Source organism: Cavia porcellus, unplaced genomic scaffold, assembly GCF_034190915.1.
Source record: "Cavia porcellus strain 051 isolate PalLab524CR breed Dunkin Hartley unplaced genomic scaffold, mCavPor4.1 scaffold_3, whole genome shotgun sequence".
In the NCBI taxonomy this organism is placed as follows: Eukaryota; Metazoa; Chordata; class Mammalia; order Rodentia; family Caviidae; genus Cavia; species Cavia porcellus.
In genome coordinates, this window is record NW_026947486.1 from 61,995,479 (window position 1) to 62,022,940 (window position 27,462).

General features: G+C 44.5%; 1 protein-coding gene across 3 annotated transcripts; it reads right to left on the reverse strand.

Annotated features, from left to right (window-relative positions):
* Nucleotides 1–1,121: 1,121 nt before the first annotated feature.
* Nucleotides 1,122–25,561, reverse strand: LOC100717005 (nuclear RNA export factor 2-like). 3 transcript variants are annotated; one of them, XM_063246211.1, is made up of 24 exons: nucleotides 24,962–25,545; nucleotides 23,444–23,530; nucleotides 18,167–18,305; nucleotides 15,245–15,283; nucleotides 12,751–12,931; nucleotides 12,378–12,531; nucleotides 12,008–12,091; nucleotides 11,792–11,896; nucleotides 11,602–11,682; nucleotides 11,409–11,478; nucleotides 11,156–11,244; nucleotides 10,928–11,035; nucleotides 10,642–10,751; nucleotides 9,190–9,226; nucleotides 8,717–8,785; nucleotides 8,575–8,630; nucleotides 8,327–8,434; nucleotides 8,148–8,206; nucleotides 7,916–8,031; nucleotides 7,779–7,821; nucleotides 7,125–7,197; nucleotides 6,425–6,607; nucleotides 1,517–1,577; nucleotides 1,122–1,391 (listed from the first exon to the last, which is right to left on the reverse strand). In XM_063246211.1, the coding sequence occupies exons 4-24, from the start codon at nucleotides 15,255–15,257 to the stop codon at nucleotides 1,356–1,358; spliced, it is 1,836 nt and encodes a 611-aa protein (XP_063102281.1). In that variant the 5' UTR covers nucleotides 15,258–15,283; nucleotides 18,167–18,305; nucleotides 23,444–23,530; nucleotides 24,962–25,545; the 3' UTR covers nucleotides 1,122–1,355. The 3 variants fall into 3 exon arrangements, with proteins under 3 accessions (XP_063102281.1, XP_063102280.1, XP_063102282.1); XM_063246210.1 differs by lacking the exon at nucleotides 18,167–18,305 and having other exon boundaries at nucleotides 24,962–25,547; XM_063246212.1 differs by lacking the exons at nucleotides 1,122–1,391; nucleotides 1,517–1,577; nucleotides 6,425–6,607; nucleotides 18,167–18,305 and having other exon boundaries at nucleotides 7,139–7,282; nucleotides 24,962–25,561.
* Between the last annotated feature and the right edge of the window lie 1,901 nt (nucleotides 25,562–27,462).

The window sequence follows — 27,462 nt, forward strand, 5'->3', positions numbered from 1 at the left end:
CTGAGCTATGTAAGAAGACCCTTGATTAAAACAATCACAGGAGCTTGTCTCTGACCACTGAGGCCCTAAGGGAAGTACAGAGTTGATATTATTCTTTGCGTCATGTCATCAATCCCCTCAGTGTCTGCTTTTCAGAAATTGTCTCTCTGACCTATGGCTCCCTGATGAAAATGTACTTCAAGAATTGAAAAGTTACCAGTGCTAAGATAGCAACTTCTGCCAAACACAAAACAGCGCAGGCACAATTTGTCGACCGGTGGTACTTCACCTGTGTCAAGCTCTATGATGGTAACTTGAAAACTTCGTACTGCTACCATCTTAATTTCAAAGCTTAAGGCTGCGTGTTGTCTAAAGAGCAAGTATTACCCAAATGCGGGACATAAATTGTGCAGATGATATTTGCAACACTTGCCTGAAATTCAGACCTGCTAATTGCCAGTTGTTTATTGTGAACGATCCCACAGAACCAACCATAAAGCAAGATTCTGCACTATTGCTGTTGCTGTTTGCAGTTGAAAAACCAGTGGGCAAAGTTCCCAAGAATGTGGAGATGGAGCACTCAGCTGGCATCACCTCTGTGTGCAGGATGCTCTGGGCAGACGGGCTGACTCTTCCTCCCTCTGCAGATTTGTAGAATGAGAGGCCTCACAGAGCACCTTCAGAAAGGGGCGTGGGTGTGGCAATGCACAGGAGGACAGATGAAAGCCTGCAGAGAGCTGGGAAAATGTCCATTTCCCATTCACTTGAGTGAAACTCATAAAACTGATCATGGTGTGCTCCACGAACATGCTCAAATGTTTAGGCATGAGAAGTAAAAATCTGTGTGCCTTCACCTCCCTTACTTCCCACATCCCCTACTACCTAGGAGTCAACTCTTTTGTAAATCCCATTGTGCCAGGGTGTGTGCCTGCTTCCATAAGATCCAATCTGACAGAGGCCCGGGCCCTCCCAAAGGCCAGTCTCTGGAAGAAGCACACGTCCTCTCTTATGAGGATTTCTTCACAAAGTACCTATGGGGACCAGCTTGGTGGATCTGCTTAAGGACAGCCAGGTGTACAAGGCCTTCTGCCCTGATGGCACACAGCTGGGGCAGGGGAAAGAGCAATCCAGGACACGCAATATGCAACCTGCGATGTCACTCTTTATTGTGAGTGTAAACAGCCGTCTTGAACGGAGACAACACAGAGAACTACTGGCTATTTGGATGGTTATATTACTTGGACTACAAGTTAACCTTGGATTATTGGTGAGTCAGGCCTCCAAGCCCAGCTAGGGGTATGATTATGTGCTGGAGAACGAAAAACGATGAGGTAGATGAAGAGCAATAAGACATCCAAAGGCTCCTTTTGGGGCATTCATTTGAAGGCTTCTGCTGGGATCTTGCCCTGGGTCTGAAGGGAAGAAGTTGGGCTGTCAGAAGAGCCAGGAGCCCTGAGTACCATCCCCTGGCCGCCCCAGCCTCTACCTTCCTGAAGGCCCAGAGGCATCCATCTTTCACTCCATTCCCAGACCTCACCTGGAGCACTGTGAAGATCTGACCAGCTTTGCTGTAGTTCCACTCATTGTCCTCAAGACATCTGGAGTGAGAGAAGAAGAGGTGATCTTTGTCACTATAGGACAGACACACTGGCCACACACTGGCAAGTCTTAACCTAGGCCACTCTTTTGCTGGGGCACATTCCAGAATCAGCATTGCTATGACAAAGAAAGAATGTGAAATTCAAAACAACTGTCACTAATATGCGTGCATTGCTAGAATTCAAAGAGGAAAAATAAGTGTCTTCAAAGTAATTAATGAGCTTAATAAGTAACAATAAAAAACGCTCAAGGAAATAACAAATGGAAGTTAAGAACCAAATCATTCCAATCATTTTAAAGGTGAGATCCAAAACACATTCTGTAATACTTAACATTTGACGGTGTAGTTTTCTCATATATTCACAGGATCCTACGTATCTAATTGTGAAACATTTTTCAACTCAAAAAGAAACACTTTACAATTAGAGACCATTTCCTATTTTCCCACTTCGCACAGAATCTGACCACCACTATCCTCCTCCTCTCCTTTGTGTTCTTTATGGATGTGTCTATTCTAGACATTGCATATATATGCAATCATACGGTGTGTGCCCCTTTGAAACTGGTCTTTCAGAGAACACTGCTTTCAAGTTTCACGCATGTCATACCACGCATCAAGATTGTATTATTTTTCACGACTAAACACTATCCTCCCGTATATATGTTCCACACTGATTCCGTCCATGCATCAGCTAAAAGATTAAATTTGTGTCCTTTCCATTTTTTGCCTATTGTAAGTATCAGGGATTTCTTTTGAGGAAATTTATTTTCACAGCAGAGAATATATACGTAGAGGAATAGAATTAAGAGGTTGTATGGTTAACCGTGCATTCAACATTTTGGGGAACTGCCAATGTGTTTTCCCCAGTGACTCCTCCATTTTGTAATACTTCAAGTTTGGCAGGAGATTTCCAATTTCCCCACATCCTCACCAAAATGTGCTACCTTTCATTTTATTGGTTTAAAGCCATCCTACTGGACATGAAGCAGCAATTCATTATGGCTTAGATTTGCATGTCCCTAATGTCTAATGTTGAGAAATTTTTGTTGTGCCTGTTGGCATCTGTGTACCTTCGGGAAAATGGTGAAAATGTCAATTCAAGTCCTGTTCCTATGTTTCAGTTGGGTTGGTTGTCTTTTTATTGTAGATTTGTAAGGATTCTTCATGTATTCCTGTCAGAGTTGGGGCTTGACCATTCTGTCACTTGGCTCTGCACCTTCTTGGGAGTGTCCATTGATACTCAATAGCTTTTAATTTGACAAAGTCCAAGTTAGGTATTTTTCTTTTTGATGGTATGAAATCAATTTTAGTGATGTGCTGTCACTCTTCTCGCCAGGGCTGGTGTGTGTGCACACACTGAGGCCTGTTCTAAAACTGGGCAGCTGAGATAAATTCACACTTCTCAGAGGAAGAAATACAAATGGAAAATAAACATATAAAGTTCTTAACATCGTTGTTTACTAGAGAGATGTAAATCAAAACAATGCTGAGATTCTATCTCACTCCAGAAAGAATGGCTAGTGTCCAGAAACCAATCAATAACAAATGTTGGATAGGCTGTACGCTAAAGATACCTTCTCCACTATTGGTGGGTGTAGACTGGTGCAACTGCTGTGGAAATAAGTGTGGAGATTCCTCAAAAAAACAGGACTAGCTGTCGCATTTGACCCAGCTATTCTTCTTCTTGGTATCTTCACTGAAGAATTAAAAATATCATACTACAGAGATGTATGTGCACCCATGTTTATAACCGCAGAGTTTGTAAATAGCTAAATCTTGGAAACAACCCAAATGCCCATCAACTGAGCAATGGATACAAAAGATGTGCTCTTGTTGTACAACGGAGTACTACTCTGCCATAAAGAAGGATAAACCTAAGACATCTTTAGGTAAATGGATGCAACTTGAAACCTTACACTTAAGTGAAATAAATTGGAATCCTATGTATAAGCTTTGCACTGTCTCTCTGGTGTGAGAAAATCAAAGACCAAATGAGGACCCAAATGTACAACAGATATTAAGAAATGGGAAGAAATTATTCCAAAGGAAAGAGGAACTAAGGTAGTAAAGGGGGGAAGGGTAAAACGGAAAAAATGATTTAAAAGGAATAAACTGACAACAAAGTTTTTTTTTAAATAGGAAGGGGAAGAGGCATTGAAGGGAGGAGAGGGAATCAGAAAAAAAAAGAAGAATCAAAATATACCACGTAGGCGTATAAATTTCCTATGGTGAATATGATCATTATGTGTATCTATAATGTGCCAATGGAGTTAATTTTTAATAAATCAGTTTTACTGTTTAGGTGCTATAGCACAGTCAGAGATTTCAGTTCATCTTTTAGACTCCTACACAGTGTCGTTGATTTTATTCTGGAGTTGTTTTTTTTGTTTGTTTGTTTGTTTACTTTTATTAGTAGATGTTTGCAGTACACGTTTACCTTCACCATAGGCATAGCCCATTTCAGTTCCTTCATTTTGCACACTCCTTCTACTGCTTTTTATTTTATTCAGCATGAGATTGACTTATCTATGATACCATATAAGGTTAATTACCATATGTACACCAATAGTCCAAAGAACATATGAAACATGTAAGATAATTGTATTAAGTCAAGGTACACTTTTACATACACTGTCTGCACTGGAGTATAATACCACTTTTTTCTCCTTTACTACTCTGTCGTAAAAAAAGAATAAATGAGTTATTTGTAGGAAAATGGATACAGTTTGAGACCATTAGTAATGTTAAGTAAACATAGACACAGAAGCTTAAATATTGCATGGTTTCTCTTACATGCAAAAGTCACTCTCTCACTTTCTCTCCCAATATGAAAGAAGGAAGGAAGGAAGGGAGAAAGATAGGGAAAGAAAGAAAGAAAGACAGAAAGACAGAAAGACAGAAAGAAAGAAAAAAGGAAGGAAGGAAGAAAGAAAAGGGAAAGAATTAAAGGACAGATAATAGGATGGAAGAGAAAAAAAGATATTCTAACTTATTTCTTTTGGTGACTTACGGTTTTGGTGTCACATACAATGTATGTCATATTAAGTCTTCATGTTCTTGAATTGTCATGAATTATGTCAATTCAAGATCATGAAGACTTAACATCTGTGTTTCTAGTTGTTGGGTTTTATCCATGTAGCTGCTGATTTTTTGTTATTGATCCATTTTCAGTCAGTGTTTGTGTGCGGTTAGAGTTCGGTGCGGTGCTTAAAAATTCACTGTTTTGCAAGTGGATATCCACCATCATTATTCAGAGGACAATCTTTTTTTATTTTTATTTTTGTAGTCTGCATAACAATGCATCAAACATAAATGTGAGTGAGGGTCAGTTCAGTGAGGGGGTTCTATTCAATTACATCTTGCTGACTCTTGTGCCTGTCTATATGCGCTACCATACAGCCTTGAACACTGAAGCTTTGTAGCAGGTTTTGAAACTGAGAAGTGTGAGTCTTTGAACTTTTTCTTTCTCTTTCAAGATTGCTTTGGCTATTCCAGGTCCATTTCACTTCCTTTGGAAATTTAAGAAGACCTTAAAACTTTTCGCAAAGAAGCCATCTAGGATTTCGATAGGCATTGTATTGGGGCTGAGGATTCCTGTAGGCAATGTTATACTCTAACCACATGAAGTCTTCTGACCTATGGAGATGAGATGGCTATTCACTTGTTTAGGGTTTCTATAACTTTTTTGCAGTCATGTTTTGTCAGTGTCGGAGTGTTAAGTTTTGGGCTTCTGTTTTTCCTTAGGAAGGAAGGAAGGAAGGAAGGAAGGAAGGAAGGAAGGAAGGAAAGAAGGGAGACAGATACTATTGTAAATTCATTTGTTTGTTCATTGCCTAATTGTCACTACAAGTACACAGAAATAGAAATGACTTGGTACATTGTTTATGCACATTGCAACCTTACTGAAATTATTTGTTAGTTCTACTGGTTTGTTGTGATGAATTCTTTTGGATTTTCCACTTGAAAGTTGTCTTGGTTGCTTTCTCATTGTTGGGACAAAATGCCCAACACTCATACAATAAAGGAGGAAATGTTCATTTTTGCTCACAGTTTGTACAATTTTCAATCCATCGCTGGCTGGCTCGAAGGCACAGTGGTATGGCAGTGGGGCATGGCAGAGAAGAAAAGAGTTTATGATGGCTCGGCAGGCAGAAAGCAGAGAGGAAAAGGTACAGACATATATACATATATATATATATATATTTATGAATATGTGTATGTATGTGTATGTATAAATATGTATGTGTATATATGCATATATATGTGTCTGTATATATGTGTAAACATGTATATGTATATGTATACAGAGATGTGTATATATTTATCTGTATTTATGCATGTATAAATATGTGTATATGTGTATGTATATCTATATATCTATATGTATATCTGTATCTATCTATCTATCTCTCTATATATATCTGCAATCCCAGGCCAAGACCACAGTGGCCCACCTCTTCCCACCAGTCTTCGCCTCCCGGCATCACGTCCAGGTACGAAACCCATCAGTGGAATAATATCGTAACACCTACCTGTGATGTAGTATCACATACTCACCACCCAGTCACCTCCCAAAAGCGCCACCTAGGAGCTATGAGTGTAGAAGGCTTTGAGGTGACACCCAGATTTAAGTCATAACAAAAAGAGAATGTCACTTGAGCATCACACTACTTAAAAAATTCTTTAAATACAGCAGTAAAAAGGTATGATGCCATTTTCATGGACCCATGTTTCGGGGAAACAAAACGTTCACACGTTATTTTCCCAAATCTCATACGAGTGTCTACTAGTCACTCCCCTGCTGGTTCAGCTTCACTACACTCATGCGTGTGACCTGGCACTCACTTCTGAGCCCACTGGAGTTTCATTCCAGACTGTATGGAGAAAGCGTGCGCCATTCTCTGATGCTCCTGGGACAAGGTGGACGTGGAGCTGGAGCAAGGTGTGGCCACGGGTATGGAGAAGGCACTCTGGATCTCATCAGGCCTGGCATCCCTCACAAACAGGTGGTCATTCACAATGCATAGACTGGAGGAAAAACAGCCCCTGAAGCAACTGAACAAGGCGACAACCCCTGTGCCACTGCCACCAAGATCCTTCTTAACGACTGTCACTCAGCAATGGGATTCCTTCCATACCCCTACTGAACTTGATGCCCAGGTTACATGGCTGGCACCCATGGAGCCTACCTTTGGAGAGACTGTCTACCAACTTCACTGGACTTACAGATTTAATGCCAGTGAATTTACACTTATACCACAGACCAAGGACGGGGATGTTCTTATCCCTATTTTCAGAGAAAGACACCGAGTCACACAGAGGTCGAGTAATTTGACCAAGGACAGTGTTAGCAAGTTTGGGGGCCAGGAACTGAAGTGGCATTCCAATTCTAGAGCCATTACTCTTAACACCTTAGGCTAGACTGCTCCTTGGATCTATGTGTTGACCTTTCACATTGAGACTACCCCGAGCTCAGCACCACCACATTCCTGTGCCACTGGCCCCAGGCTGAGATGAGTGCTCCCCTCTACAACACAGCACTTACCGGGTGCTGCTGCCAGGAGTAGCGATGAATGTCCGGGTGAAGGCATGAACACAACCCTGAGACGTTCCCTGTACTTCAAGGCCAACAAACAGCAATACCCTCTTAGGGTTCCACATGCTTCACCCACTCACACAGCATTCCCCAGCCAAGGACTTGTACTGAAAGGAGCAGGACCCAAACAGTTGTTCATCCGTAGACATGAAGTTGTGGTGGGAACGGGAAGGCCACAACAGAAACAATCCTCTCCCAGTGGTGGGTCCCCTATACTTTGGGGGGAAAATCACTTCAAAAGTGAAAACCACTTCAAAAATTCACTTGATTCCCACCTCATATCTGTGTGAGAGATGAGTACTAGCTCTTCACAAATACAGGGGATGGAGAGGTCAAGTAAATGCCCATGATCACAGAGGTAACGACCTGGGAGGGGAACCGTCAAACTCCACAGCCCGTGTCCCCAGTGACTGAGGCACAGGCATGGGTCTAGGTCCGACCAGGTTGGTTTGTGTGCTGAGTGAGGGTAGGTGAACACAGAGAGGAGGACGGGCAGGAAAGGCATAGAATCACAAAGGGTGGGAGACTGTTGGGAGGGTTGGGTTCCCACCCAGGGAAGAAGAGCAGCAGGGCATCTGGGCAGGGCCTTCTACAGACACTTACTTTCCTTGAACACTCCATTCACAGAAAAGCAAAGCATCTTTTCCTGAAAGGGGAGAAAACAGGAGCTCAGGGTCCTGCTTAACTTCCTACTGTCTCCAGCTTTCCGACCGTGCCCCAGGGAGGAGGCAGGTGTTTACCGTCTGGAGCCACATGTCCACCACAAAGGTATCGCAGTCATGCCGAGTTTTGGGCAACACACAGAGGCAATCTACAATGTCTCGCTTCGTGTACTTCAGCAGCTGTCTCCGCAAGTCTGTAGAAAAGAGCAGAGGGGAAGATCAGCACACTGCCACATCCGGTCCCTTGGCTCCTATGACTGTCCCCCTCACATGACCTTCCTCTGTACAGTCTTCCCCCTCACACCCGTACCTGGTTCTTTGAGCGTCTTCAAATTCCTGCTATACTTGAAATACTCACACAAGTTGCTCCTAGGGGAGAAAAATAAAAGAAACAAGAGGTGCTCCAGTCTGCACGTGTGTTTCCAGAAGCTGTCCCATGTCTGCTGGGAAGTCACAGGCCGAGACCAGAGTCTGAGCTATAATACTCACGTGTCTAGGTCCATAGCGTTGAGGGGAATGGTCAGGGAGAAGCAGGCTTCATTGTGGTAAGCACTGAGGAGACCCTGTCGCTCTCCATAGTCATAGATCAAGTAATACCTACAGGGGAGCAAAGGGGACAGGGCAACTCTGTGATCAGAACTCCAAATGAGATCTGAAAGGCCCTAGCTATACACCAGTGCTAAGGAGGCCGATCCCATCCCAGCACTCCGCATCCTCGTAGTCCCAGGGAATCTTACTCCTGCAGGAACTGTAGAATCAGATTCTTCAAGGTCTCAGATCCTTTGTAGCTTTCCTAGAAAAACAAATCATTTTTAGGCTCTGCGGCTGACAAAACCTCCCCAGCAACACTCCAAAGCTCTCTTTGTCCCTCTTCCTCACCTTGCAGGATTCTACTAACTTGCGCAGATCAATGTCATTGACAGTTGGTGGGCGTAACTCCTGGCCATCCTGGAGAAGGAAAAGAGGAAGTCAGCAGTGCAGAGCGAGCACACGAGTGGTGCTGGATGACCAAAGAGACTGACAGGCCTAAGGGTGAACAACGGGAAGAGATGAACTGGGCAGTGGTCCTGGAAATTCCATGGGCAAGGGTACCAGGGGCACCTGTGTCATGGGGGTCTTGGAAATCTCTACTACTCGTACGCGGCTTTTGTGTGCATATGTGTCTCTGTGTGTGCTTGTAGGCATGTTTTCCAGGGAGATCACTCACCCTGTCTTTCAGGAATCCACATACTCTGAAATGGATGAGGTGCTGGTGCAAACATGTGGGCTAGCCACATCCCAAAGGGTTTGTGGGCAGGTGTGGAGGCCACGTATGAACAAAAGGAGAGACAGTGACAAAGGTAGGTACTTACCAGGCGTAACAACTTGGGGAAAAAATCCTGGATGGCACTGTCCAAAACCAAAAATCAAATAGAGTGATTTGTCTGTTCAGGGGTGCTCAGTCTCTCTCCTTCTGCCTCTTCCTCTTGCTCTCCTCCCTCTCCATGCCCCTGGGTAGGTCCCACATACACTGGCCTGATCCCCTTCCTCAGGACCAGAAGTTGACCTGGGAACCCAGGCTCCAGGGCTTGCTGCCCCTCCCTGCCTCCCTTACCTTCCTCAGAGTCCCCACAGAAGGCTTTGCAAGGAGCAGGGACCTGGGGTGGGAGCCCAGGGCTCTGCCATGATGCTGAGAGTCCAGCACGGAAGCAGGGCCATGGGGGCCATGGCAATAGAGAGGACTTGAAGGCAGGGAAGGGAGGGAGGGATGTGGGAAACAAAGGAGACTACTACTACAGACAAGCAAGAAAGGGGAAGCAAAGCCCTGTCTTGGCACTAGGGATCAGGGCTAAGAGAGAAAGACAGTGGCTCTCTTGCTGTGGCCTTTTCCTTTACCATCCCTGGCTGGCCCTGGGGCCTGAGGAAGAAAGAGAGTCCTGCTGGCTGAAGTTTGAACCTTTGTCTCCTGTGTGAGCCAAGTCTGAGCCAGACACGGGGAGCAAGGGGGCTGGGGGAGTATGGGGGTAGGGAGAGCGGGGGGTGGGGGGTGGGAGGAGCAGGGGGATGGGAGGAGCAGGGGGTCAATCCCCAGATCCAGAGAGACTGAAGGGTCTGGCTGCTCAGCTCAGCATGGGTCAGAGGGCCTGTGCCTTGCCCAAGGAATCATACTTGTCTGAAGCTGTCCGGGGCTCCTTTGAGGAACCAGCTAGTAGGATGCTGATGTAGCAGAAGAGGGGAGCTGCAGGACCCCTGAAAGGCCTATTCTTCTGCCTCTCCCACCTCCTCTGTCCTGTGCCTTCCCTTCCTCCCTCAGGCTGCCCCCTTGCTCTCTGCTCGCTACTGATGGCCCACTTTCGGCTCACTGATGCAGGGAATGGAGATTCCTCCCTGAGGAAGGCAGAGCTCTCAGCAATGGCCTAGAGGAGTGGACGCCGTGTTGGAAGCCACTCAGGGTCTCAGTGCTCAGCATGGGGCAGGAAAACTTCCATGTTAATCTGGGCCAGGTGGGGGGACCGTTTTGGGGCAAGGGAAGGAGGGCTCCTCTCGGGACCAGGGAGAGAAACCAGTATCATCTTGTGGGAGCTATGGGAGAACATGCTGGAGGAAGAGGAGGACGGGTGCAGAGAGGTGGAAAACACATTCCACACCAGGTCCGATGAAGGGAGAAGATACCTGTAAACACAGCCAAAGAACACAGATGGCAAGGGCAATGGGGTGCGGTGCACCTAGAGGACCGGGTTGCCTCCTAACACACAGTCACATCGGGGGAGAGCTCGTGCTCTTGGGCACACAGGTCCCGAGGCAGGGACAAAGGCATTGCCTACCTCACATAAGCAGATTGGTCCGCGTACTTGCTGCAAAAGGGGTTCCCTTGTAGCCACAACTCTTCAAGCTTCAGGCCTTTCACCTTGTCTAACTCCCTGATTGACTTCAGCTGCAAAACACAGCGATGCAACTGGTAAAGGAGTCCCCGGGAAAGAGGGGCATTTGGCGCCAGGTACCCCAGCCCCCCCCCCCCCCCGCCCTCACCCTGCCTGCCTCTTCCCATCACTCCAGAGGGTGCGCTCAAGCACCTCCCAACCCCAGTTTCATCTGGCTCCCTGTACTCACTTCATTTTCGGAAAGGTTCAGAATCTTCACTTGCGGGCCCTTCTCCACGATGTCCGACAGGCCATCCAGTTTGTATAATTTGTTGTTTTGCAAGTTCAAGGACAACAGCTTTTAGGAAGGGAGGGTTAAAGTGATGATTCCCATCTAGGGCCTGGGGCACAAACTTGCACCGCACCGGACCCCGCCTGCCCCTCTACCTAAATTCCGGTAGTGGGCCTAAGGACTCACCTCAGGGAAATTTCTTTCAATGATCTTCAGGGCGGCAACCATGCAACTTCTTCGATTCAGGATTATGTCAATCTCATGGTCCATCAAGTCTTCAGGAGACCGAGAAAGAGACAGAAGCAAGTGAGAAGGCTGAAAAGGGTCTGGCTGGACCAGCGCCAGTACAGACCCTCTGCAAGTTGCCTTCCATGTGTCGGCCTCCCAGGCAGATCCCTCTGCTCTCACCTGGCCTAGAGTTAGTGTGGGTCAGCCATACCTGGGTCAAAGCGGAGCTTCTGAAGATTGAGAGCCTTCTGGGAGACATCATAGCGTTTCTTCATGGTCAGCTGAGGAGACAGAGGGAATGGCTGTGAGGCTGTGTGGCTGGCAGCGACAAGAGCACCAGGGCCTGAAGGAAGAAGAGGTGTGTAAGGAAAGTGGGTACGCAGCATGCTTTGAGTCTGCATTACCTTTAGCTGCTTCATTTGTTCTGGTGTGAACTTATTCTGCACAGAGTAGGGTACAGCAGAAGGATTGACAAAGATACGTATCTGTGGGAAGGAGAGGATCTCTGATCACCAAGACGACAACCAGCAGTCAGCCTCTGGCCTGCTCACCAGCTCCAAGACTAGGGTGCAAGGAATGGCCCCCAGCACGCACCTTTTGGTTCTCCTCATCATAAATCTTGTTGCTGGCATCTTTTATTGCGGAGGCGGTGCTCACACCCTGGACGAAGAACAGGGCCCTATTTTCGATGTAGTGGAACTACAGGCAGAGATGGCAGAAACAGTGGTGTCAGATGCCAGTGGCCCCTGCGGAGACACGCCTCCCTGCTTCCCTGGGGCCCACTCGGCTGGGTTCCCTGTCCTCTCTTACATCAACCGGGCTGAAGGAGACACTGCAATGGCACTGGATTAAATTCATTAGCCAGGTCTTGTCGTATGTTCTGCCAAGTGGAATCTAAAGGTAAAATCAGGAATAGGAGAAAGAGACACCACACAGGATTAGGATGGAGAACACACTCAACTAAGTGTGCTTTTCTGACTTTCTGCATAGCTTTAAAGGACTTCTGACAGGAATGCTGGCATGATTCCTTGTTTCTGTGCCCAGTAGGGATTTCCTAATCTTCCTTTCTCTCTATCTAGGGGTTCTTCTCCACATTACCAACATACCATGGTTAATGCAATCTTCCTTCTGTTAGGTTCCAAAATACTCTAGCTAAGGTAGACTCTGCCAGGACACTCACTGTGACCTTGAACCAGCTCTGCCGGGTTCCATCCCGTGTGTCCATCTTCATTTCTCTGTCTCTCAGCTGTGGATCTCTGCACACATTAACACGGCTTTTGTGCACATCACACCCTCTCCCTCTGCTCCTGTGGTGTTGTCTGACGTAAGGAATGCTGGCCAAGGGGAGAGAAAGAAAGTGTCCATAGGTGCAAAGAATGTCTTCTATACACCCTCCTCGATCCAATATCAGGGCCACAACTTGGACTGCTCAACAAGTAATACACATCCCCCACTCTTCAGCTGTCCAGTGAGAGACAACAAAGAAGACCGCATGGAGTGAAGGAGTCATGCGGTTCTGGGCCTGCTACTGGCCCACCAGGCTGATCACTTACTATCTCACTCTGCGATCCTCATAAAAATCCTTTATCGCATTTGAATCATCCTTCGGGAAGTGTGAAGACAGAAGCCCATGCCGACTATGTTCATGACGAGTGCTCCTTCTGTCAAAATTACCATAGGAAGCCCTCCCATTTCCCCTTCTTCTTCGAAGAGCACTGGTGCCATCACCATATCCTGAAACAGGGAACAAAGATACAAGCTCAAAGACATGTCCACGGTCCACCTACCAGACACCACATCATGAGCTAACAGTGCGGCAGGATAAGCAAAGGGCCAACCTGCCCGCAGGGACCAAATTGCACAAGCCCCAGAGAGCCAACTTCTCTGTCTGTCCCGACATGAGAAGCTTATCCCAACAGGTTGAACAATCAGGAGAAGTATCTTTGGAGGAGGAAGCAACCATGTTGAACCTTCTACAAAGTGGAACAAGACTGCTAAGGAACAGGGGTGTGTGTGCCCATAGGTCACCTAAACAACAGCTGCACACACCAGGAAGCTGCCCAAATCTTGGCCTCTCTCAGGCTTCCCTCCTCCTAACAATTATGTAACACCAACAGCTGGGAGGCCACCTCTCACACCTCCCAAACCCTCTCAGCCACGGAACTGATTTGGTGAAGGTTCAGGAAGCTGTACTTCCTTTGCAGGTGCACTACCAACTTTAATGACTGGTGGGATGCAGGAAACAGCCTCCTGAACTCTCCCCAGGTCAGGGAATTCGTTCTATATGACTTCAGTTGTTTCAAATTTGTCCAAGTTGACTTGAGGGTCCGGAAGAGTCTCTGTCTTTGTGATTGCAACATGACCCTTTAGTGTATTCTGCTATTCTTGGGTGGAGTTTCTAGCTAGGTGATTTAGATCCTGTTACTGTAACATATTATTCAGATCTCCGACATCCTAGCTGATCTTCTGTCCCATAATTCTAGAGATTAGGGTGTTCAAGGCCCCAGCTCTCCCTGTGGCTTCAGCTATTTCTCCGTCCACCAGGGATTGCTTCACGTACTTTGTGTCTCTGTTGCTTGGTGTGTACGCACTTAGGACCCTTCCAGCTCCCTGGAGGATGATCCTTTTACCATTATGTAGTGCCCTCTTTGTCTTGCTAGCCTCAAGTACACTTATAAAATGTTTTGGTTATATCTCACCCTGTATTCACTCCCAGAAGTTGCTTTTGTTTTTCGATCCCCCCACACTCCCCATCGACGTATCTAATTCACCAGCTACCAAGATTTGGAGGTCTGCTGCTGTTGTTTTTCACACTCAGAAGAAATAATAGCACCTCAGTTCTTTCTCCCACAGGTCGAATCACTACGGACATTTTATTTTGAGCACAGTCGACTGAAACCATGTACCAGCAGCGAGTAATGTTAGTACTTTGGGAGGCATGAGGATTAAGATAAATCAGACCATCATGAACCAGCTTCCTCACAGACTGCAACATTTAAGGTTCTTCATGTTTGTGAGCTTCACGATTTGTGCATTAATTATTCCACATTGCCTCTGGACACACTTATGGATAAAAACTGGCTCATTCCCAATCACTTTACAATGCACTGATGGTGAACTCACTGCTTTCACGGTGCGACTCACCATCAGGACAGTCCTTCTGAGAACTTTAGCACTTCTCTTATGTGGGAGAAGGGGCTGGAAATGAAATCAAAGACAGCAGGCCACTTGACCCACACATTCTACTTGCTTGTCCTCAAAAACTTGGGTGCGGCCTGGAGTGCTCACTTTTCATCACACTCCACATTCAACGAATCCAGATATTTCTCTTAGCCCTCCTTCAAAATGTACCCGGAGTCCATCCAATTCTCACCTCCTCCAGGGCCACCGCCACCACCCTGGCCAGGTCACCATCATCTATCTCCTGGATTATACTGCCTTCCAATTGGGATTGCTGTTTGTACACTGCCCCCCTTACCATCTATTTTTCAACACAGAAGGAAGAGTGATTAAGAAAAGAAAGGAAAAAAAAAAAAAGCACATGTCAAATCTTGTCACTCCTCTGCTCAAAATTTTATAATGCGGGTTTGCAGCCCATTCATATGTTAAACAAACACAAGTCTGTAACAATACTCTAAAACAGAAACAAAAAGATCTTTGTTGGGGACATCTGAAGAATGCCAGGAAAACAAGGTGTTTTCACCATAATTCATTACCAAAAGCCAAACATCAGATATTTTAAGTGCAGGTTAACAAGACACTCGCTCCGTGATGGAGTACAGCAAGGGTCTGAGTCCACTTGGAGAACTAGTATTACTTCACACAAAACATCACCGAGGGAAAAGTGGGAAAGTGAGCTAGCTGAAAGCCACAGCTACAATCTCAGTCAAGGCCCCATGTTGGTAATCACACTGGACAGACAGCATGATAAAAAAACAAAAACAAAAACAAAAAACAGAAAGAAAAGATAAATGAAAGTCACAGAAGGATTCGATAGAGAGAGACAACACTGAAGACAAAACGCACGGTAGACCCGTGCCCACTTACTGAACTGCTGCATCTCAGCCCAGTCCTTGGCTTGTGGCCCTGTGGTGAGAATCAAAAGCAACAGCAGGGTTATTACAAAGTAGCTAGTGCCTCTCACTGTCAGCCTGGGTTGACCTCAGGCTCCACCACCTCCCGCACAGAAACACAATGGGTGTCATTTATGACACCAAGAGGCTTCCTAAGACACCTCCCATGACACTTTGGAATTCTAACTACCTCAGTGCCATGCTGCCGAGTACAGGACAGCAACACTCCTGCTGACCAGGGTAAAAAGGAAACCCTCACTTGCCCAGTGACAACCCCTAGCTGCTCCGTGTTGGGCACACTCTTCTCTGTTTCTCTTGACCTGCTCACAGTGCTCTTGACCTGCTCGTGTGCTCACATGGGCACGTAGCTGTGTGTTGTATTATGTGCTTTTATAATTAGGTTACAGATACATACGTTCCAAGTGTATGTTGCTAACTATGTGGCTACACAAAACAGGATTCCACTACAGTTTCTTTTCATGGCCAAATGTTGTTCCTTGTTTTGAATGTGCTTTTTACATCTCTTCTCACCTCTTGGTATTTTAATATATGTTTGCTTCTAGTTAAGCAAGTAATCAAAATGTGACCATGTGATTATGGTCACAGGGTCACAGGGTCACAGGGTCACAGTAATCAAATTCTCTGTTCAAGACAACAGGAAACCAATACTCATGGGTTGCCCAGAATAACAGAGCATCCCCTTTAGCGTGGAGCACGCTAAAGGGCCCAGTGGACCAGAGCATGGGCTTCAGAGTAGATCCAGGATCTTCCACCTCTGCTCTAGTTTTCCAGGAGACATACATGAAAAAATTTAAGTACAAGCGATAGCTTCCTATGGATACCCAATGACACCAAGCATATTTCATCTACTTGTGTGAGCCTCACTCCCGAGAACACATCTCATGATCCAGAATTCATTCTTTGAAGCAGACATCTCACATTTTGTATTTATCAACAATAGACTCTGTTTAAATACATTCACATACTTTCATGGCTCTGCTTTGAAGACTCTTTAAGACAGAAGTGTTATGGAGCCAAAGAGTGGCTGATATTTTTCAGAACCGAGGCAGAAATGATTGATCTCGCAATGGAATATACACGGAAAAGAAGAGGATGTCATGAGTTCACGACATACAGAGTGAAAAGGGGAGGTCTGCAGGTCAGAAAGATGAGGGTGCGTGCTGCAAAAAGCATGGAAAATACACTGAAAAAGCTCGCAGCGAAGTCAGTTCATCCTGGAGACATGCACCCCTCCACTTCACCCTCAAGTCGAAGACTAGAGAAACAATTCCTGCACAGTCTAAGAAAAACAGAGACACTGCAGGGAAACAGCATTCACTGACGGGTCTCTTGGGAAGAAGACCTGGAGCCAGAGGTCTTGGTCTTAGGAGTCCCGTGTATTCATCACTGTCTGGATATTGAGTCTTGCCCAAACACTCACTTCTGACCCAACACAGATGCATGTGATTATGGTCACAGGGTCTGAGGTCAGATGACGTCGGGGATTTGAAGCCTGATGTTAATTCTGTGGTTCAGGGTAAGTAACGCTGTCCTCACACTCCCATAAGTTCTTGCTTTGTTTGTTCCTTTGTTCTAACTGAGGGGGGGGAGGGGGGTAGGTTGTTGTTGTTGTCATCACCCGTATGGGGTTATTGTGAAAAGTGTGTTAACACGTGAACATACGTGGAAAGAATCTGGAGAAATGTCTGCATATTATAAGTATGTTGGCTACTACTAGGTCAAGTACCTAGCACAACTTCCAATCCTTAGTGAGATATGGATACATGCTAGCTGCACTCCTTGCTAACTAGTCCTAGAAGTGACAACCACCAACCAACTGGGTAAAGGGGAGCAGGCCACATGTCAGCTATTACTGTATTGTACAGAATGACAGTACTAAACACGGCAGTCCCGCTAGAACAGGATAAGGGAACCAAAATGGAAAGTGCCGATACTGGAGCACTTATGTGGAAGGATTCAGCAATGGGGTTGTTTCCACTTCCAATCTTTGGGCAGAAAAGTATTATCACTCCAGAAAGGCCTGAGGTTTAAGTGGTTGACTCTAAGAAGCAAGACAGACTATTCATCACATGACTTTTGCCACATGACACCAGGCCAAAAAAACCCCTGTCAGGTAACAAAGCTGTGCACTACGGTATGTTTCTTCAGAAGAAAGTATGGATGGAAGTTATGGTATTTGTGTGAAAATATAATCCCGAAAAGGTCAGTCAAAGGAACACAGGAGATTGTCAACTGTGTGTCTAAGTGAGCGGTTTGGAAGCAGAACAGTTGCATTTTCACTTCTGTGCTTTCCTTGTCTAAAAGTGTCTTTCTGCCTGTGTTGGAGATTTGCCATACTTGCAGAAAAGCACTATTTCTCTTGACTCCACTCCACATATAACAGAAACAATTTATTATTGATAACCAGATGTATCTTCTCTGTGATAAATGAGCTACCTTTCTTTCAAAGATTCACCCAGCATCTCCTGAGCCCAAGTTCCTGACATGTAAAACTCAGGGATAGGGCTAGCCACCACCTCAGTCAAAGTGTAGAACATACATCACACACACCAGAATGGTCCCACTGAAACTCTTTTTTTGCCCCTGGTCCCATGCAGGCCTTGATTTGCTCTAAGTTACTGTATGTCAGTTTTATTCTTTTATAATTTCGTGTAAATGGAATTGAAAACCCTATACCCCCTTGGCTCTGGCATCCTTTAGCCAGCATAAATGCTTTAGAGATCCATCCACATCCTTCCCTTGTTACTGCAGGAACATAGTGCACCATAGAGACACCAGGTGGTGAGCCTGTGGCACCCGTTCTGGAGCCAATTGTTTGCTACACTGAAAGCTCTAAAAGGTGCGCTATCATTAGCATAGACCAAAGATTGTTTACCTTCGATGCCTTTGTTAGAATGAAGCTTCAGGAGGAAGAAGACGTAGGTCTTTTTGTTCAATCAACCGTCATTCTTGGACAGTCTCTAGTCCTTCATTTTCATGAGCATAGCTTCCCTTTTTATTGCTCCTTTATGTCTCTGTGGAAATCGCATCACAAAGTTGTTTTCAGTCTTTTCTGTTCTTTTCTTTTTCATTTCTTTCTTCCTTTTTTCTCTTCCCTCAGAACCCATCTTTGGATTTCATGAATCTGAGCTGTCCCTTCCTTGCTGATCCTGGCTTGGGCTTGTGACTGTCCCCTGCAGCAGCAGCTTCACTGTTGAATCAGCCCTGGTTCCCAGACCCTTTGCTCTAGCCTTGCCAGCAGTTTTGCTTCATCCCAAACCCAAGCTGCAGTGGCTGGTGCTTTACCACTGTGTTTTCCCAATTCCTTGCTCCTTCAAAGAGACAGTCTTTCAATTATGTACGATTCAATTATTCCATTTCATAGTTTTCCAATGTAGCTGTTTACTTGCTATGATTGGAACATTATTAATCCAAAGCCCAATTATAAAAGTTGCAAATACTGTGCCACAATGGAACTCTAATCATTTAAATTGTTCAAGTAGTTGCCAACCCTGAATACACATCACAGCTACTTGGGGAGACGGGAAAAGTCATCAGGATGAGAGGTTCCACCCAGAATGCTGAGAGAGAATCTGGTTCAGACCAGGTGAGCTCCTCTCTAAGCTCTTCCTGTCACTGCACTATGCAACCAATGTTACAAAGGATAGGAGCATGTAGAAATGTTTGCTTTCGAGCTGTTCTTGCCAGATGGTGACAGAAGTGGCTACCACCTCAATTTGATGACCTTATGCTCAGGAATTTCTTAGAAATCTAAGGAGTCTATTAGATTTGTGGGGGGTGGGGATCAGCAAAGTTCATCGTGTGGTCAGAATCTGGCCCACAGCTTCTTGTTGTGCAGCCTGAAGTCTGAGATGTGAGTTATATATTTTAATGGCTGAAAAGGTAAAGAGAAGGGTCTTTTACACAGATGCCTGAAAATTATTTGAAATTCATGTCACCAAACCCAGGCTGATCCTAAGATCCTTCAGCATCCCTTGCTTGCAGCATCCCTTGCTTCCAAAAACTGTCACTGGCCATACCAGCCATATTTATGCTGGGGCTATGACTGCTTTGGCTCTACAAAGGCAGAGTTGAAGAATTTGAGCAGAGACTTAATGGCCTGAAAAGCCGCAAGTGTTCATGATCAGGCCCTCTCAAGGGCAAGTGCTTTGAGCTCTGTCTCAGCCCAAAGATTTGTAGAGCAAGCTCACGGCAACTCTGGGACATGACTGCGAGTTCCACTGGCTAAGCCTAGGAGGAAGTTGCGCTCCAGTTCCCTGTGTCTTAATTGTAGGGTCTTCTGCAGTAGATTCTTCTACAAAGGTGCTCTGGGACAGGTATGGGAGCAGCATAAGGGGTGGTCATTGACCCTCAAAACTTGAAACTCACCATAGAGTTTCTTTCATTCTTATTTTCTTCATTTATTAGAAACATGTCATATTCTAGAGAAATACCCATAATGTTGTACTTATTTTTAATGGATCAAATGTAAACTTAAGATAATATTTGAATATTTCAAGATCCAGGGAACCTAAGGACCAACCAACCAATTTCACAGATCACTGTAGGTCAGACTGTCATTGCTACCCTTCCAGCCTTACTGCCTATCTAGATTAGCAGCATGTTGGTTAATCCCGAAGATTCAGTGCTATCACTGCACCTCTGGCCCCAGGGTGCATTCATCAACAATAAAATGGGAGTGACTACAATGGCAGAATCTCCTGCCTTAGCTGGTGCCTACAGAAGTCTACCACTGCAGAGCACTTTAATGATGACAGCACCCTCCTCAATCACAGGATGCTCAAGACCACAGGGAAAGGAGTGTCACTGGCATCTCTCAAAGTAGCTGCTTTGTCCACCTGTTCACTGACAGCAAACATGTCCTTTCAAGTGACCACAAGTGACAAACTGCATGCCACAGAACACCTGTATCTCTTCCTCTCCTGTGAATTGGACTTTTGTCATCTTTGTGCCTATTGAAGTCACCAAACCCAGGCTGATCCTAAGATCCTTCAGCATCCCTTGCTTGCAGTGAACTTTGGTGTCAGTTATTGTATTAACCAAGGTTCCAATTTGCCTATGCCAGAAATCACTCCAGCTGTTTTATGAAGACGAGACATACTTTAAATATTATGTCATATTGATTACATAAACTCTGTAAGGACAAGAAGAGCAGGATCAGATATTGCCAGGCCAAGGGAAAACTCTTGCATGCTATGTGACTGTCACCACTGAAATGCCACCACTACCTTTTAACTGACCTGTATGACAGAAACTAAATTCCAGAATCTTTTCCCTTAAACTGAGACAGCTCTCTCATTACAAGTAGCTGACTCCGTACGCTGGTCCTACATGACTCAGCGTCCGCTCTGAGACTCAAGTTCGCATATGTGTTTAATGTGATTGATCTTTCCTTTGCAATACAAACCCGAAGGGCTCCTGGAAAATATGCATGCCAGAATGTCCCTGTGAGCTCCTAGGTGCATCTCCGTGTAACTTTCCAGTTTCTACCATCTAGGAAAACATATGAGACTGTTTAAGAGAACGAGATGGTTTCTGAGTGAACCAATGGATCCTATATTTCACAAAGCATTATATATTATATGCTCTTCTAAATGATATATTCATCATGAACATGTCTGTGTTGTTTGGTTTTGTGCATATTACTCTTACACTCAACAAACATGTCAGTGTGTTTACCCTTAATGTTCCGCAGCCTTTCTTGAGGTTTCGAGGAAGACAACCATGTGGGCAGCTCTTTATTTCTATGCTTGTACATGTAATCATTTAAATCTGTATATACACAGGCATGTGACATGCCTTTGCTCTGCTGCCTGTTACAATGTACAGCTTACTGCAGTAGATTCACAGTGATGTTGATGAGAGATCCTCATAAGGAGTCATCCAAATCCAACTGTAAATGGAACACTTTCAATGTTTTACAACTAAGTGTGGTATTTGGTGTGCCTTTTTACTTTGTACTGCCGGTCAATGGACAGAAGTATTATTCTGTTTCTGACTTGGTGGGAATCACTCTTACTGCTATGCTTGCTAATTTACTTCGTGTCTTTTTTTAGTGGGTCTTTACGAAAATCACCCTTTTCTACTTGCATTCTTCCGGTAATGTGTTAAATCACATTGTGAACCTCTTAAAAATGATGAACTAACTTCCTGAGCTTGGGGTTGAACACAATTAAATCAAGCTGTGTTATGCTGCTTTAGTCATGGTTGGCTTGGCTCTGCTACTGATTTCTTTGATCATTTCTCATGAATGTAGCTAATGCAACTACTGCCCAGTAATTTTGCCATTGCATGGATTACTTGCAATGAGTGCTTTAGCAGTGGTAAGGTTTTTCTTCTACATCAGGCTTGAAAGTTGTAATTTCTCCTGGGATAGTATCTACCTAATTCAAAATTTTAAATTCCAAGCACATCTTTATCTTCTGATCTATTCAGGCCTTTCTGTAACTGCATGCACGACACTTTCTTCATAAGCCAAGTGTGGCTTTTCTTTGCCTTTTCTCTAATTTTCTCCAGCCATGGAGAAGGTTTTATTGTCATCCTATCTGCAAAACCCTGATATTTACCATTTTTTTTGAACTACATTTCCTGTGTAACCAGTTCCACTTAATGTCTATGGTTAGTGTTGTTAATTTTCCTGGCAATATGTAAAGACACAAGATCAATAAACGGTCCTTTCACTTACCACTGAGTTTTATTTTTTTTTATAATTTTTATTCTTAAATACAATGGATAGTCTAGTATATGATGTATTCACTTGTTTGGACAAGGCCTGAGGCTTATCAGTATTGGTGTTTTTGACCAGAGTCATCATATCTAATTGAAGCAACTCTCAGAGTATCACAGGGTTAAGCAATATCAGGAATTCTATCACAGAAGTAAAGGAATTTTTATTAGAAATAGGTATGAACCCCATTTAAGAGAATTGCGTGAGATGTGGAAGGAAACATAAAGGACGCCGACTTTGAAATCGCACCTTTCTGGATTCAAACTGTGGTTCTGTCACCTATGGCCTCTGTGACACTAGGCAAGTCCTTAACCTCTCTGAGCTTCCATTTCTCCACACAGCGCAGCGCCGCTGTACACCAAGGGCTTTCACTGTCCCTTCTTCCAGGCACTGTCCTGATAGAAATGCAGCTCCCAATTGCATTTGATTGGGTAGGTTGTGTGAGTGAATAGCTCTGGCCAGGCCCATTGTGAATGTCTGTGCTATTCCTAAACCAGAACATTGGGTTCCAGTTTGACACACTCTGGGGCTCTCTCCCCATCTGGCACAGTGAGTGACCATTTTCAACCTAGATAGTGGCTTCTCCATCAGTTTGGGTGGCCAAAGTATTGCACTAGGAGCCAGCCACTCAAGGCCCCAGCATCCACCATCGATGCAGGATTCACACCTGCCCTGAATATGCCCATGCGCTACAAGGCCCCCAGATGTGGTGCTTGCCTATAACCCTGTCACAACCCAACTTCTCCTGACTCATAAGTAAATTAAGAGAGCGATCTCTCAGAATTTTTCTGTGGGTGACTTGAGACAATTACATGACAGTATTATCATGGTGCTTGCCATAGAACAGGGACTCGAAATACAGCTGCTGTAGTTACTAAAGGTTAGTAAGACAGTTTTCAAAAAGGTGGCTCATTCATATAAAACGAGGGGTAATGAGCACACTCATCCTCACAGGTAAGTTGCTAACCAATGAGACACTTCATTTGATGCAACAGATAACACTTCCTAATGACTTACATTGATGTGGTGATTTTACCACCATGATTTCAGAAGCATACTTAAAATTGGGGGTACTTCTCAGGCAGGAAAAAAAAAAGACAAAATCAAGAGGGAGAGAAACTGCCTAATGAAACAAGATGAATGAAGGAGCACTAAGTAATCTCTCAATGAGAAAAGCAGGTTATAATTATTATAAACATGCACTGCATTATTCTTAGTAAAGAGCAGCACACGGATTTAAGTCGGCAAAAGAGTTACACTAGTTTGAACAACATTTCCTGAAGAACATGAGCACCTCCAAGCCTCTGTGGGAAAAACATTTCATTCCCATAGGAGCTAGAGGAAACTACCCCTCCCTTGGAGATTCCTGTTTTATATCAGTGCATTATGCAAAAAAATTATTGTACAATATGGAAATTTATTTACCTTTATTTCTGAATGTCCCAAACTCCTTTCTCTGTGAACACATTTTTATTGTTGCTGTCTCTTGACCCTAGAGTTTTGCAGAACAGACTTGGAAATGCAGAAATGAGAGAAAAATAGAATAGATTAGTTAAGCTATCTACATCACGAAAGTATCATAACTGACAATATTAATGAACTACCTGCCAACAGTAGTTACAGCCCTCTCCAGGTAAGCAGAATCTTCCTATTGGCTCAACATTACTCACCCAATACCGTTTTCATGATGCACCATGTCTGTCACCTATGATTCCACTCTGTATTTTTCTTAAAAATATGTTAACTCTATTCACTCTAATTTTCCACAAGAACAAATATAAGTTTTGGAGAAGGAGTCTAAGCATGCTTAGAAGAGGAGGGGAAAAAAAATTATAAGCCCAAACTGCATAGCGGTGTGTTTTAAGCCATTCAGAGATTCTAAGAACAGAAAAGCTGTCTCTCTGCCCACCTCCAAAAGTCTTTGTGAAACTGATGACCTTCAAATTAAGTGTAATAACTTCTGAATCTTCACATCTTGCCTACCGTGAAATTTCTGTCGAAATATCCACCATTTAAAATCTTTCCTTCTCTCCTCCACTCCAGTCCTCCCTCTCTCCCTGCACCTCCCTCCGCCTCCCTCCCCACACTGCCCATTCCCTGAGAGTATGTTTGGCTGCAGGAAAGTAAGTCACGGGGGACAAAGAGAATTTTTACAAAATCAAACAAGAGGCGGAGACTAAGATGGGATTTGGAATCGTCTGTGCCACGAACTACCAGACTGGCATCTAGGAGGTCTCCGGGGTACGTAGAAAAACCCTGGGCAGAGGAGGGCATCCCGTTCCAAAGACAGTGAAGTACCCCAGGTGATAAGCAAGGGTAGCTATTTTTCAAGGGATGAGGGAAGGGAGGCTTGTTCTATCAGGCCCCCTGCCGTGCACATACAGACGACTGATGAGCCAGGGCCTAGTATGGCTTTCCACCTCCCTGCCCCAGCCCCAGTGCTCTGCCTCCTTGGCCTCACTCTCTACCAACAACAGATCCCGGGAGTGTAGGATTGGTTCCAGACTGGCATACAGAAGTGAAGGCCTAGGCCAACCCCGCCTCCTCGCCCCGCCCCTTCCTCCGCCCCGCCCCTTCCGCCGCCCCGCCCCTCCGCCCCCTCCCCCTGTTCCCCCGCCGCCCCGCCCCCTCAGCCCCCCGCCCCCCTCCTCCCGCCCTCCCTCACACAGCCTTCCCTGGCGGCAGGCGAGGTGTAAAAAAGTTCTTCTAAGCTCGAAAACTCTTGGCCTCACATCCTCCCAACCACTTTTACTCGCAGCCTGTGCTGTTTGGTAGCCATTAGCTTATCCATTTAAGCAGGACACTCTGAGAAATCTCACTGCTACAGGTCGTGCCCCTCCCATCGGAAAACGACCTAAGAGCCTGTGGAAATTCTGGGACCCAGATCAAAATTCAGCCAGATCAAAATTCAGCCAGAGTGCAGGAACCACTTAGAGTTCTGACCTTTGGTAGTTCCGACTCCTCGGAGTTCCGACCTTCGGTAGTTTCGACTCCTTGGAAGGCCACCTTCTGGAGGCTTCAGGCACGCGAAGGGCAGATCCTGGTACTTGACCTGGAGGGGACGTCCGCTGACGCTCGAGCCACGTGACTCACGGGAGTCAGGCCTGATGGGTCGTTGGTAACTGAGAGGGCCGAGCTTCACGTGACACGACTGCACCATGTGACCCCCGCCACGAGACAGCTCCCCTAGTGGTGTGATCAATAGCAGGACCTTTGCGTGCCGCGCGATGATAGGCGCCCCCTGACGGAAGAAGGTGGAGCTGCAGAGTTCCGTTCTTCACAGTGCTTACTTTAAGGAGTAGGCAATTCAAAACCCATGGTGTTAACAGGTCCAGTAGATCTGGGCTTGAACATGACCTTAGTGTCTACGTTATGACAGCACCCACCTGAGCCACAGCCTTAGAAACTCAAAATGTTCACGGGCTTGGGAGGTCTAGATCTGTGTGTTTAAAAGCTGGAGCAATGGCTTTGGGGTCTCCAGATGTATGTGTTTCAGGAGATCATTCTTCTCTTTTTAAATTTTGTTTTTATTGATTTATTTTTGGTGGTTTTTTTTTTTTTTTTTTTTTTTTTTTTTTTTTTTTTTTTTTTTTTTGCGATACCTGAGGTCGAACTCACAGCCTTGTGCTTGCCAGACAGGCGCTTATGCCACTGAGCTAAATTCCCGGCCCTCTTCTCTTTATAGCGCCTGGAGATCTGAGGTTGCCCACATCACTGGACTCTTCAGTGAGTTCTCCCAACCCCGTTTTTCTATAGCAGATTTTTTTTCACGTACCACATGAAATTTAATACATAACAATGAAATGAAATAGAGCGCCTCTAAAACTGTAATTATAGCAAACTTATTGCAAGAGTCTAAGCAGTTAGTACAAGAGTCTAAGCAGTTCGCGCTGTTGAATTTGTTTCATGTTGGTCCAAAGTAATCTAAAGCAAACCTAATGTGTTTATTGTTGTTAATTTGTCAAACAAAATATGTAGTTATCAGCTGTGGCACGCCATTGAAGGCTAATGTATTTAAGAGTGAGATCTCAAGGAATTAAGTACTGTTGCAGAATTTTATAGATGAGGATGCTGAAGCACAATTGTGTTCAATTAACTGTCTAGGAGGTCGCGAATACAGTAGGTGGTAAGTTCATCTTCTCCTCCAAGGAAGGTGGCTCCCCTCTGTTCTGATAACCCTCCAGGATCAACAAAGGAAATTCAAATTAGTTCAGTCCTACAAATTCACAAACACTGAAGCCAGCAACAAATGTCAGTCACTTAAGATGGTGAGCATTGTCTTTGGAATGAGCTCTAAATAATTTCAAGTACTCTCAGAATTTACCGACAGTCAGTTTGGACTACAATGATGAACTTTAGGACAGTCTTTCTAATGTATTGTGTGTGCATTTGTGTGTGTGTGTGTGTGTGTGTGTGTGTGTGTGTGTATACACACACACACACACACACATTTTATATATATATATATATATATATATATATATACACAAAAAAAAACCCTACCATCAATACGAGATAAATTTTCATGTAAGAAGGTATAAAATGCTCGGCATTCTTGAATGCATTGGCTTTTTAAAAAAATGACACTAATCTTTTTGTTATAAAAATAAGATGTACTGTTGTGGTATATCAGGAACTTGAGCTTTGCATTTAAAATGCTTATATGCCAAAGTGTTGGCCAAGAAGACAGACTTTACATGTATTTTACATGTGTATACTTTTTTAAGGCAGAACGACCCGTATTTCTTTCAGATCCATAATGATCAAACATTTTCTTTTCTCTTTTAAGGATTGCCCAGGTTTTTAGAAAAGGCTACATTAATCCTTCATCCTTCTCGGCGAGATTTTATTTAATTCTTCATGGATTGAACAGATCTTTCTGGTACATGATCAGATGCCACTTTTTCTTCCCGTTTCACCAGTGTTTTCTGTACTACCACACAGGTAATAAAACTAATTTCTCTAATTAAATGAAGAACCCATCGTTAGTTTGTGTCCATTTGTGTATTAAGTATTTGTTATCCTTCTTGATGTCACAATTTCCTAGGTACTCTGTTCTCCTATTAAACAATAACGTGTTATAAGAGAAAATATAATTCATTGTGTCTGTTCCTTGCTGTTGTGAATTTTTCATAAAAATTCAGAAGATATGCAGAAGATGACATGGAATTATTGCTCTTTTGTACCTTAGACGTGCAAGAACAAAGAAATGATCACTTTAATTTTAAGACTATATTTTTGCACATGAATTTTGCATTGAGCCAATATTCGTGCACAATCTTGCTATCCTGAATTTAGAGAATTTGTGCTGACACTGGAAAAATCAATGACATTAGACAGAATTGCCATGTGTGATTGATCTTCACAGGAAACAACTGATCACCTATCCATGTCAGATCATAAGCCAAATTGTTTAGTTGTTTCCTCCCCCAGATTAAGGTTGT

Coding starts and splice junctions, on each gene's coding strand:
- LOC100717005 (XM_063246210.1), bottom strand. CDS start 23,486: ATGTGTTCACAGAGAAAGGAGTTTGGGACATTCAGAAATAAAG. Junction 7,198..7,778: donor GAATGGAGTGTTCAAGGAAA/GTAAGTGTCTGT, acceptor TTGGCCTTGAAG/TACAGGGAACGTCTCAGGGT. Junction 6,608..7,124: donor ACTCCTGGCAGCAGCACCCG/GTAAGTGCTGTG, acceptor TTTTTCCTCCAG/TCTATGCATTGTGAATGACC.